The sequence below is a fragment of the Eublepharis macularius genome, chromosome 3, assembly GCF_028583425.1.
Source record: "Eublepharis macularius isolate TG4126 chromosome 3, MPM_Emac_v1.0, whole genome shotgun sequence".
NCBI lineage: Eukaryota > Metazoa > Chordata > Lepidosauria > Squamata > Eublepharidae > Eublepharis > Eublepharis macularius.
The window spans coordinates 168,670,320-168,683,526 of record NC_072792.1 but is presented as its reverse complement, the minus strand read 5'-3'; the positions used below and the strand labels follow the sequence as shown (position 1 = coordinate 168,683,526).

At 43.4% G+C, this 13,207-nt stretch overlaps 1 protein-coding gene across 2 annotated transcripts in view; it reads left to right on the top strand.

The window, feature by feature from the left end:
• The window catches only part of FAT3 (FAT atypical cadherin 3), a 457,110-nt gene that overhangs the window by 378,002 nt on the left and 65,901 nt on the right, over positions 1-13,207 (top strand). For both annotated transcript variants that reach the window (XM_054973889.1, XM_054973888.1), the window contains 2 exons: positions 270-503; positions 9,019-9,408. In XM_054973889.1, the coding sequence (XP_054829864.1) occupies positions 270-503; positions 9,019-9,408 (624 nt within the window). The remainder of the gene's footprint in view (positions 1-269; positions 504-9,018; positions 9,409-13,207) is intronic.

The window sequence follows — 13,207 nt, the reverse complement described above, 5'->3', positions numbered from 1 at the left end:
TTTTAATATTTCGATTTTAATTTATTGCGATTACTTGTTTCTGTGTTGGTTTTTAACTTACTATAGCACTAAATGTTGTAAATCACCTCGAGGCCCTAGGGTGAGCGGCAAATAAAAAAAACCCTCAATAAATAAATAAATCTGTAGAGATGCCTACCTTGTCTGTTGGGGACCAGGCTTTGCAGCTTTCATTGCCCACACAAATGAATAATAATGGGTTGCATTTCATTATGTCTCCACCCTCTCTTTTTCCATTTAATATATTTTAGGGGAACTGAAAACTTCAGCTCCGCTAGACCGAGAGAAGATCCCTGTTTACAACCTAATTGCAAGGGCAAGCGATGGGGGAGGCAGGTTTTGTCAGTCTGAAATTCATCTCATTCTGGAGGACGTCAATGATAATCCCCCAGCCTTTTCCTCTGATCACTACACGGCATGTGTCTATGAGAACACAGCCACTAAAGCTCTGCTAACAAGGGTCCAAGCCAACGACCCTGATATGGGTAAGTGGATAAGTCTGCTAAGAATCCTAACTGTGAATGCTTCTTAAGTAGGTGGAATCAGGCAGGATCCGTTCTTTCCTTCTCCCTTCATTGTTTCCTTCGAATTTCCTTTTAATTTACTGGGGGGGCGGGGACGGGGGAATGACTCACAAAACTTGGAATTCAGATTTTCCTGGGCTGGAGGTGAATGCAAAACTTCTAAATGCAAATGACATATGTATTTTGAAAGCTTCCAGTAATAGTAACACAGCTGCATTCAGACATCACTCTAAACTGGAATTAAACTCTGGCTTGATGCAAAGGGCATCACAGCTTGCAGGCATTCTGAGAGCCAAGCTACAAGTGACGCCTGACACAGGTTGAACACTTGTCAGCTTCCCTCAGGTTTTGGTGGGAAATGGAGGCATCCTGGTCTTGCAGCTTGGCTCTCCATTGAATTGAAGTTTACAGAGCGGCAGTCTGTGGGAGGGAGAAGATGAGGTCAGGAGGGATGTGCAGGCATCAGGCTCTCGCCAGGCATTCCCCTTCCCCTCTTCTGGGTGTGTGTGGGGGGGGGGGGTTCTATAAACTTCAATTAAATGGAGAGTCAAGCTGTAAGACCAGGACGCCTACGTTTCCCATCAAAACTTGAGGTAAGCTGACAAGTGTCCAACCTGTGTCAGGCATCACTTGTAGCTTGGCTCTACGTGTGAAGACAAGAGAAAGGGCAAGAGCTTGGGGAGAAAATAGACAGAACAAAAAAACCCACATTTGTGGCCATCATAGCCAACTGCATAGCCAATCACGTTAATTCCAGATTAATGTGTCATCTATTTAAAGCCTGTGTGATTTTTTTTTAAAAGATGTATTTCATTTGAAATTCAGCTCTTCAAATTCAAATTTTCTTATATTTTGAAATGGGAATTGCCTGCAAAATTTTATTTATTTATTAGTTTTACAATGTTCCCCTCATTCTGGTTCCACATAACATGCTGATGTCAGAATGAAGGGGTTGGGCCAGTGGGCAAGAAAAAGCTGGCATCAGCACCTTTTATGGGAATGATTAGCAGCACAGACATGAACTGCAGCTTTCATTCTATAATTTTCAACCTGCCGATCTGCAATTCTCCATGCTGATTAGCTATTAGGGTCAAACACCAGTAACGCCAGATGCTAGTAATGAAACATGACAGTATTGATATGCAGATATTAAAAGAGAGATCTCTTGATTCAGCACTCTGCTAATACCGCTATAAATCTTTCTGTACCAAAGACATGAAGCTGTCACACACTCCTCCAATTTGCAAACATGCCCTATACTTAGTTTTATGATCTGCTTTAAAAGGTTATGTTTATTACAGAACAGTGGGGTGGAAGCAGAGTTGGGGGGACAGTTGGCAGCTTCGAAGGATGAGTTTGGAAAAAGTTAATGGATTTTTTTTTTTGAAATGTAGACATCAGGGGAAATACTCTTCTGTCTTTCCCATTGGGAGTGTTTATCTTGCGAAAAATACCTGCTACTGAACCATGAAGCCTCAGCAAAGTAAACTTTTATGACTTTCCATACTTTTGCTCCTGTGTAGAAAGAAAATAATGTAATTATGGAGAGACCATCACTGTTAAGAGTGGGAAACTTGGGGGGGCAACATTGCGGAGCAGTAGTCACCGTGTGTGTGTGTGTGTGTGTGTGTGTGTGTGTGTGTGTGTGTGTGTGTGTGTGTGTGAGAGAGAGAGAGAGAGAGAGAGAGAGGAGGCATGAGGCCAGGCCATGTGATTTGCATTTATGTTTGGGGTGTTTCTAGTGGTTGTGCACATGTGGCCCCGTAGGGACTCTTTGTCTGAGAGCCCAGGAAGGCTCTTGCCCGCCCTGGTTCAGACATTTATAAATTAGAGTTTATACCAAATCCAGGAACTGGTATATTTGTGCCACTATGCTTGTGATAAGCAAATCACCTCTGTTCATCTCTTGCTCTGAAATCCCTACGGCATCGCCATAAGTTGGCTGTAACTTGATGACACTTTACGCACACACAGAAAACTAGCGTGGCAGGAAGAAGTTTAATTTTTTTGCATGAAAGGATTTTTTTTGCACGAAAGATGGTTCAATCAAGTAAGCAGTAACAGTCCCAAGAGTGCATGAAGCTGCCGTATAGCGAGTCATGTCAGTGGTGTGTCAAGGTCAGTGTAACCGGCTTTAACTGGCAGCTGCTCTCCAGTAGAGATCTTTGCGGTGGTGGTAGAATGTGCCATCAAGTTGCAGCCGACTTTTGGCAATCCCTGTTGGGGTTTTCAAGGCAAGAGACTAACAGAGGCGGTTTGCCATTGCCTGCTTCTTTATAGCGCCCCTGGTCTTCTTTGGAGATCTCCCATCGAGGCTGACTCTGCTTAGCTTCCCGGATTTAGCAAGATCAATCTAACCTAGTCATTCCAGGTCAGGGCAGAGATTTTCAGTCACACGCACTTTCTGATTCTTTTTTTAAGGGGAGATTCCGGGGATTGAACCTGGGATCTTCTTTGTACAATGCAGATGGCTCTACGACAGGGCCATGGCTTTTCCCACATAAGCAAAAGTGCTACAGCAAAGTCACAGGTGTATTACCTCCATCAGAACTAGGCCTGCAAGGTAACAGGGCAGGGATGTAAAACTTCAACCTTTTTAATAGGACAGGATAGTTAGAAAGCATTGGAATGTTGTCCAGGTTAAATTGATTTAAACATTGCTTCGTTGGATTGCTCTAGCATTATGTCCCCCCGAAATGTCCAGTGTGATACCTCCGGAAAGCCAACAAGCAAGACATGAGGCCAACAACCATCCCATGTTGCTTGTCCATTGTGGCAATCAAGGTGTACTCTCTCTTTCTCAACACTGAGAGAAAATACCCCAAGATTCAAAGAATCTCAAACCCATTATTAAAGGGGAGAAAAGGAATGTAAGTTGGCCCTGGAAACCTATTAAAAGGAATCCATAATTGGGCCTTAGCAGAGTAATATTGATTGCAGAGAAAACATGATGGGTGGGTGGAGTGTGCTGGCTGGTGTGAGCGTGAGAGAGAAAATAACAAACTGACACTTGATTTATATTTAGAAAAGAAATAAGAGATCTTTATTATAGAACCTCCATACTCTGATAGGAAAGGAGGTGAGATAGATTCCCATCTACCTATGTAGTCTAAGGATGGACATAGATGGCAGGACAAATGCAAGATGGAGAGAAGGGAAAGAAGAGAGAAGAGTGACAAAGCCAGGAAGAGAAGGATGTCACGAAGAGGAAGTCCTGAGATTAGCAATCTACACATCAAAGGATAGTCAGTGCAGTAAAAAGTAAACGTGTTCCGACCTCTCTATCTTTCTAAATCTTTCTCTTTGGTTAGCACAGTATCCAACCCAACTTTCTCTTCGTTACATCTCAGACCCATACTAATGGACGTCCCTTATGACAAGCCCATATTGAAAAGGGGCTAAAATGAATCCTTTTGAATCTTCAGTGACCAATAAAATTGGAGCTCCCCCAGATTTATGACACACCAGTGCCTTATCCCTCGTTGAGGCCACTGGGAACTGCTGCTATACAAATAAATAATAGTATTGACGAACGATAAAGCCATCATTAAAATGTCTTTCATTAGTAATGGGTTCTGAATAGCTGGAAATCTATCCTAGGTGTATCAAATTAGCGAATAATGAAATCATCATTTAAATGCTGCATAGTCTAACGACTTTCGAATGTCAAAAAATATATCCTAGGTGTATCAGGGCAGCGAATGGTAATATCATCATTTAAATACCATTTATCCATAATGACTTTTTCCAAGACTTGATGATATCTTGGGTGTATCACAGAGAAGTATTTAAGAAAAAAATCTGTTCCTCAGAGAATCGACTAATCTTTCATAATGCAATTAGAAGGAGGCTCCATATTTGCTTCTTGCAATGGCTCTTATAAATTGTAGAAGAGGGAGTTCCCCCAGCTCCCTTTGATGGGGCTGTTGTGGTTTTACTATGTCAAGCCGAAAACAAATGCAATTTGCTTGGCTTTTGATCAGTCTTTTTGGACATTTTTCTGCCACTGTTTAAAAAAAATATATCTGAAGCACTGTCACAAAATTTTAAATTAACCGAGCACAACTGGAAGGGAGATCAGTAGCTTTGCGTGTCTGATTAATGTCAGGCTTGTAGCTTCTGCTTTTAAACAATAGGGCCACAGATACTGTGAATCACAATCCAGAGCAGGGAATCACTAGCTTCAAAGCACTGTTGTGTTTGCAGCAACGGTCTTTGTTCACCTCTCCCACTGCTGGGCCGTGCAATTAAAAACAACATGGTCGTGTACATGTCTTTGTTTTGGCATTGTGCTTAATTAGGTTTCGAGTAGCTGGTCCCACTGCAGTGGAAGGAGAGTTGGCAACTCTAGCATACTCTCCGTTTAGGCGTAGAGTCCACTTCATCATACAAAACTAAAATTCAGCAGCTGGCTGAGATGGGCTCTCCATCCAGGGCTTTTTTTCTGGGAAAAGAGGTGGCGGAACTCAGTGGGTTGCCCTCGGGGAAAATGGTTACATGGCTGGTGGCCCCACCCCCTGATCTCCAGACAGAGGGGAGTTTAGGTTGCCCTACGCACCGCTGAGCGGTGCGTAGGGCAATCTAAACTCCCTTCTGTCTGGAGATCAGGGGGCGGGACCACCGGCCATGTGACCATTTTCAAGAGGTTCTGGAACTCTGTTCCACTGCGTTCCTGCTGAAAAAAAGCCCTGCCTCCATCCATTTAACAGACCTCTCAATTCCTGGATGTTTTAATGATGGAATGAGAACCATGGTTGAAGGACAGCCAATGATGACACTCTTTGAAATAAAGGTTCTTATTGGTGGTTAGGTTTCCAGCTAGGATAGTTGCACACCAGAAGTCTCTCAACGAAGGCTAAGTCCAAATAGTACCACTTACTGCATTCCTGGTTGTGAGGTGCTGTCTGGTGTGAGCGCTTGGCACATGTTGTGTTTGCTGCAATCATTAATAAGTATTGCCTACTGTAAAAAAAACAACAAAAACCTTTCACTTGGGATTCCCGCCCAAGTGTATTTGCCACATGCTGTGTTTGCTGCATTCATTCATAAGTAACAACAGCAACAACAACAACAACATTCGATTTATATACCGCCCTTCAGGACAACTTAATGCTCACTCAGAGCAATTTACAAAGTATGTCATTGTTATCCCCACAACGAAACACACTATGAGGTGGGCGGGGCTGAGAGAGTTCCAGGAAGCTGTGACTGACCCAAGGTCACCCAGCTGGCTTCAAGCGGAGAAGTGGGGAATCAAACCTGGCTCTCCAGATGAGAGTCCTGCCGCTCTTATCCGCTACACCAAACTGGCTCTTGCCTGGCGTAAAAAAAACCCCTTTCGTTTGGGATTCCAGCATGTTATCTTCCTCTCTCCCACTGCTCTGCAGGCTTCCTATCCCATAAGTCATTGTTGGGTTTTTAAAGAAAGTTGTAGATTGTAGCATTTTAGAAGGAGAGCCCCTGATTCCATTCTCTTGGGTTGGAATCAGGGCACTGTAATGGAAGATACTAACAGCTGCATTCCCTGAGAGCAAAATCTATATAGGGACAGTGTGGTGTAGTGGTTAGAGTGTCAGATTAGGCTCTTGGAGGCACAGGCTCCCATCCCCTTGCAGCCATGGAAGCTCGCTGGGTGACCTTGGCACAGTCACACACACTCAGCATAACCAACCTCCTTGGGTTGGAGTGAGGATGAAATAAAGAAAACAATATAAGCCATTTTGTGTCTCCATTGGGGAGAAAGGCATAAATGAAGCATAAATGAAGTAAAGAAATAGATATTTAGAATGCCATCAGCTAAAAAAAAAACATATAAAATGGTCATGGAATTCTGTTGGTGGATTACTGAGGTAACAAGCTACCAATTCAACGCGCCAAATTCACATGTTAGCTCTTCTAAACAAATAAGTATGTCATCTGAAAATGGAAATCTCCCCATGATCATTCAGACTAGCCTGAACAAGTGCCTTCCGGCATGAGAGTTTGTTAGTTTTGCGACTCTCTTTGGTCCTCCTCGGTCCATTCTGCATAATCTGTGGAGATGTTCAGCGCTTGCAAAGTCAGTCATTCGTAACCGATACGAGTGTAAATTGGCTATGCTTCGTTTCCTTTGTCTTATTCAGCTTTTCTTCACAGTGAGTTCGTCAGTCACACCTTTTGTTTGGCTCAAGACATCTCGGGCACTGGCTTTGCATATTCCGCTTGTCTCCCTTCTTCCCGCTGAGTTTGTAATTAAAATGTTAATAGCCATTGTCAGAATTGGCCCACAACGTTTTGGTGCCTGAGGCAGCAGATCTCACTCATTTTTACCAATTGTGGTAAAAATAATTGACAGTTTGCTGCTCTTCCGCTGTTCCGCCCATCCTACGGCCTGGGGCAGGCCTCTTCATCCTGTCTAGTGGTAGGGCCAGCTCTGACCATAATAGCCTAGCTGATTACCCAACTTCTGTTGCCAAAGCCACAGTGCCAGGGGGGCACTGCAAATCAGCCTCTTGACCCAAATGTCTAAGACAAGATGGAGCAAATGGGCAGCCTCGTAAAGGGGCCAGTGACAAACGGCTTAAGCAGTGATGAGCAGATGGACCAGAAATGGATAGCGTACAAGGCAAGCCAGAAGATCAGGTTCCAGAGGCAGAGTAAGGAGAAGGTGGGGAGCAGTCATTTCTTACCGTGCAAGGAAACAAGTTGCTCAGGCTGAATGGTTGAGGCCCATTATATCTGCGTGAGCAGCCTGTGTCACCTGACTGGTGTTAGATCCAGAGGAGTTAGCCGTGTTAGTCTGTAGTAGCAAAATAGAAAAGAGTCCAGTAGCACCTTTAAGACTAATAACAACAACATTCTATTTATATACCGCCCTTCAGGATGACTTAACACCCACTCAGAGCGGTTTACAAAGTATGTTATTATTATCCCCGCAACAAAACACCCTGTGAGGCGGGTGGGGCTGAGAGAGCTCCAGAGAGCTGTGACTAGCCCAAGGTCACCCAGCTGGCTTCAAGTGGAGGAGTGGGGAATCAAAGTCGGTTCTCCAGATTAGAGTCCTGCTGTTCTTAAACACTACACCAAACTGGCTCTCCAACTTTACTGTAGCATAAGCTTTCAAGAACCACAGTTTTCTTCGTCAGATGCATGGAGGGTATGAAGAAACTGGTCATATATATATATATATATTGGTGGTGGGGGGAGGGGGGAGTAGATGCAATCAGTAGCTTCTGATAATGGGATCAGTTTGCTTCTGATAATGAAATCAGTTACTTCTGATAATGAGATAACCATTCATAGTCTTTATTCAATCCAAGCCTGACTGAGTCAAATTTACATATGAATTCCAATTCAGCAGCTTCCCATTCGATTCTGTTTTTGAAAGGTTTCTGTTGAACTACCATGACCTTTAAGTCCTTGATGGAATGTCCTGATAGATTGAAGTGTTCTCCCACTGGTTTCTAAATGTTGCCATTTTTAATGTCAGATTTGTGTCCATTTTATTCTTGCGCAGAGGTTGGCTGGTTTGTCCAATGAACAGAGCAGATGGACATTGTTGGCACATGAGGGCATATATCACATTGGAAGATGAGGAGCTGTAAGAGCCAGAGATAGTGTAGTTAACGCCATTGGGTCCTGGTGTTGAATCAGTTGGTGGGGTTTATTCATGCTTCCTATGTGGCACCTCAGCTCCCAAGAAATCTTTCTTGTAGCTTGCAGTGTCATTGGCAGACACGCTTCCTCAATGCCGTAGGAGAATGGCTACCCAAGGTCCCAGTTTGAGATTCCTTGCACTTTAAACACTACAGTCTCTTTATACCCTTTATATCCTTCTACGTGCACGTCGCTTTATACCCTTTAAAATGACTTAAATCATATTCAGCTTGATCTTAGCCCTTTTCATGGTCAGAAAGAATGGATAATAGGATTTCAGCAGTAAGCTACACCCAACCTATGGATTTTCATTGGAATGTACAAATAGAACCATGTACCTTTGCTTTCCCCAAGCAATCAGGAATCATTGGGGGGGGGGGGGGACAGGCTTCCTGATTGCATGAAAAAAGTCATATTCTACGTATACGTTTCAGTGAACCCCCATACTTTGAGGATGGAACATGCCACCATGATCTCACTCCGTTCTTCAGAATATCTGAAAAGGGCTCTTGAGATTTAAATATGATATGTCACTGCTCATCCCCATGGTGCCACTCCCCACTTATTAATTCTTGGTCCTCTGGCATGGTGTAGTGGTTAGAGTATGGGATTCAGATCTAGAAGACCCAGGTTCATTCCCTCCCCCCCATAGAAACTCACTGGGTGACATCTCTCTGGGCCCAACCTACCTCACAGAGTGGTTGTAAGGATAAAATAAAAGGGGGGGGGAACAATGTTAGAACAGCTTTGGGCCTCATTGGAGAGAAAAGCAGAGAATAACAATCTAAATAAATCGATTTATCAATAAATGCGGTGCTTTCTTCTTCCCCTCTAATCCCAGGTGTGAATCGAAAGATTGTCTATTCCCTGGCAGACTCTTTGGATGGCTTTTTCTCTGTGGACAAGTCCTCGGGAATCATTGTTTTGGAACATCCATTAGACAGAGAACTTCAGCCTTCTTACAACATCACCGTGAGAGCCTCTGACCAAGGCATCGTGCAGACACTGTCTTCGTTTGCCACGGTTACCATCACAGTCCTGGACATTAATGACAACCCGCCAGTGTTTGAGAGGAGAGATTATCTGGTTACGGTGCCTGAGGACACCTCGCCCAGCGCTGAGGTTCTTTCTGTCTTTGCCACCAGCAAGGACATTGGTACCAACGCGGAGATTACTTACCTCATCAGGTCTGGGAACGAAAAGGCGAAATTCAGGATCAATGCAACAACAGGTATGTAAAACCATGTCTGTAAAAATGAGGAGAACAAAAATTAACTTGCTATAACCCTAACCCTCAAGACTCAGAAGGCTAACAAGACTATAAAAAACCAGACAAGATCCAGAAAACTGCACTCCTGTTAAGTGGGACAGCGTCATTATCCTTATTGCTTCAGTAACAATAACAACAATAATAGTAGTAGTAGTAATATTTGATTTATATACCGCCCTTCAGGACAACTTAATGCCCACTCAAAGCGGTTTACAAAGTATGTCATCACTGTGACACTGAGAGATCTCTGTCTTTTGGTGCTACACCTCTGAAGATGCCAGCCACAGCTGCTGGCGAAACGTCAGGAACTACAATGCCAAGACCACGGCAATACAGCCCGGAAAACCCACAACAGCCATATGTCATCATTATCCCCACAACAAATAAACACCCTGTGAGGTGGGTGGAGCTGTAGGTGAGAGATGGTTCATGGTCCACTGACTCTTGGAATGGGATCCATTCCAAATGTTGATGCAACATGAACTCTCTCTTGCTGCCAGAGAACAGCAGGATAATAACAATAACAACAACAACAACAATATAACAACAACTGAGCTTATATACTTCTCTTCTAGACAGATCAGTGGCCCACTTATAGCAGTGAACAAAGTCAGTGTTATTATATTATCCCCACAATGCAGCTGGGGAGCTGGGCTGAGAGAAATGGCTTACCCAAGGCCACCTGTTCAGCTTATGGCAGTAGTGGGATTTCAACCAGCAGAGTGCTGATTTACAGCCCATCCACTTACCACTATTCTTAAGCAGCTCTGTCCTTCTTTATAGGAATGTACTAGTCCATGGTTGGAAGCATTTATCACATCTTTATCCCTTCCTTTGAGGAACTGATGATGAATTTAGTACTAGTCCCCTTTCCCTTTTATCATAACAAGAAAATCTATTTGATACGGCAGAGTAGGCTCAGGTAGACCAAGACCATATCAGTGGACTTCATGGAGAAGTAGATAAAATAAGCTAGATGGTATAAGGCCATTTTATGTATTCAGTTCTACATTGGTAATTATAAGGTGACTCACTTTCTCCTTTCCCTAGCTCCTAGCCTCCAGGGCTTCCTAAGACATGATTGGCAGCTAAGTTTTGGTGGCCCAAGGCCTGATGGGTATTTCCCATGAACAGATCCCCATCTGTAACTGGATCCCATCCCAGCATTCCCCAGCTCCACCCCTTTGCTGCCGAATACATTCCCTCCTTCCTAAAAGGCAGTACGAACCCAGTCTTGGACAAGATACTAAAAATCTTGGAATTACTATTGGCATAAATTATGCTGATCTGTATCACTATGTTATTTAATGCTATTCTCCATGCATATGCTGATTTACCGCTAGTCTTATCAATCCTTTTATTCATGGTCTGGAAAACTACAATGTTACAGAGCTGATTCTGACCCGTGCATGCAGCCTCGGCCCATCAGTCTCTGGGTATATCTATTTCAATGCAAAGCCTGCCTGTATATATGTATACTGGGACACAACTTCATCTCTGAAATATTCAGGTACATTAAACGTTAAGTCCACATAGAGACGACTGCTGCAGTTTCTCTTACTATGATGGCCTTTTCATTATCTCAGCTTTTGAAATCCAGTGAGCTATCGGCACCGTTTATCATACCCACCAAGTCTGGAATTCCCTCAAGTTGAACAGCAAAACTGTGCATGGATTTGCCACCTAATCCCTTATTGAAATCAGCAGACTGCAGTGGCTTAAACCAGAAAACATATTCAGAAATGCTGTCAGGGTTTCATCCTCCACTGCTTCCAGCCGGCACTTATTCCTGCATTCCCTTTCCTTATTTCAGCTTCTGCACAATTTAGGTTTATGAATAAGTCCCTCTCCCCTCTAACCCCAGCTACATGGCTCCCTTCTTTCAATTTTTCCCTGTTACAGAGAAAGAAAATGAAAATTTGCCATGGGCCCAAAACACTCTTTAGAGTGCCTGAAGCAATATGTTTCATAGGCCCACCAAAAAAAAGAGAGTGTTAGTCTGTTCTAGGGTTGAGCGAATATTCTCTGTTTTGTTTCATATTTAGGTTTTGTCAACATTTCCAGTTCCTTGATTTAGCTTTGTTTTTGTCGATTCATTTCTATGGTATATATATGTTGTACGATTGTTTAATGCACAATTTTCCCAGTGCCTTTATGCATTCAGTTTATGTCATGTGTATGTAAAATACGTGTCTAACGTATAATGCTTGTTTATTGAAGCAGAATTACCCATACTTTCTAGGAAAAGAAACAGAAAATGGCATGAAAATAAAGGCTCATGGGTTCATAAGGAAGAACTGAAATTGAACTTGAAATTTGAGAGGGTCTAAAAAGCAGGGATGAGAAATTCAGAAATCAACCCTATTGTGTTACCTCCTAACGCTGATATTAGAGAAGGGGAATATGTCAAATCGTTCCCTACCCCAGTGTCCCTCTATCAGAGCCTTCCTACGGCAGGCTCTGTCATCCCAGATCTTCTTCCTTGACTTGGCTCTGTACACTTTGGTTTCTCCAGTGGTGCTTTGCTGCTTCTTCAGACCGCTAATCTTCAACTCCCCAGAGCGACCTTCTTTTTTCCCTTCAAAAATGATTGGCCTAGAATGATGAGTTAATCGTCTTCCCTGCTACACTGGGTGGCGGTCCCTCCTCTCCTTTTCCGTCTCCCCCTGCTCACAAAAACTCATTTCTTAGTCCAAAGGGTTTTTATTTTAAAACACTGCTCAAGTACACTTTTTTAAGGTTTACGGTTTGGGAGAGCTGGAATGACATCCGCATATCAACACCCTCGGAAGAAGAGGTAGGCAAAATAATGGTGTTAAAGCTGTATTTTACAATGAAAGCGAGAAGATAAATCATTAAGAAAGCCTCGGTGACGTTTAATCACCAAAGAGGACGAAAAGGGCATTTATTATGCATTAACATGTGACAGCTCCCTTATCAACAGCTCTGTAGCAGGAGCTGGAAATTTCAAACCATCCTGTAATTATGTAAAACGCTCGATCAAGGCTTTAGAAGAAAATCTTCTTCTCTGTGGACCACTGACAAATGGATACTTTGTGCCGCTGGATGGCTGCACGCACAGCACTTGTTTTGGGGGGGTCACATATGCATAAGGAAAAGATCCAGAATTCTCAGAATCACACATCTGAGGCTGGGGGGGTGTGGGGTGGGGTTTAGCTAGCAGTGGCCTCCTGCCTGTCCACAGGCTGACAAACCAGTTCAAGCCAACTAGTCTAGAGTTATTACCACATTGTGCTATTGGCCCAAGAATGTTTGAAGGAAAGGGATTTTTAAAAGATAGTAATAATCAGGGCTTTTTTTCAGCAGGAACGCGGTGGAACGGAGTTCCGGCACCTCTTAAAAATGGTCACATGGCTGGTTGGCCCCGCCCCCTGATCTCCAGACAGAGGGGAGTTTAGATTGCCCTCCACGCCACTCAACAGCGTGGCCACCGGCCATGTGACCATTTTCGCCGAGGGCAATGTAAGTTTTAAAAAACTCCCCCCTTGTTCCGGCTGACCCAAAATGATTTCATTATGCCATCTTGAGTTCCACCACCTCTTTTCCCAGAAAAAAAATCCCTGGTAATAATCATTTCCTGTATTTCCAATACTATTTTTTTCTTTGATTTTAAGACCAGCTTCAAGAATTCAACTTTTCCTACAATGAGAGGATCTCAACGTCATTCCCCCACCACTTGCAAAATAGCAACAACAACAAAAACGCCAGTGCTAGTCATAGAGAATGTTTCTTGGCTATC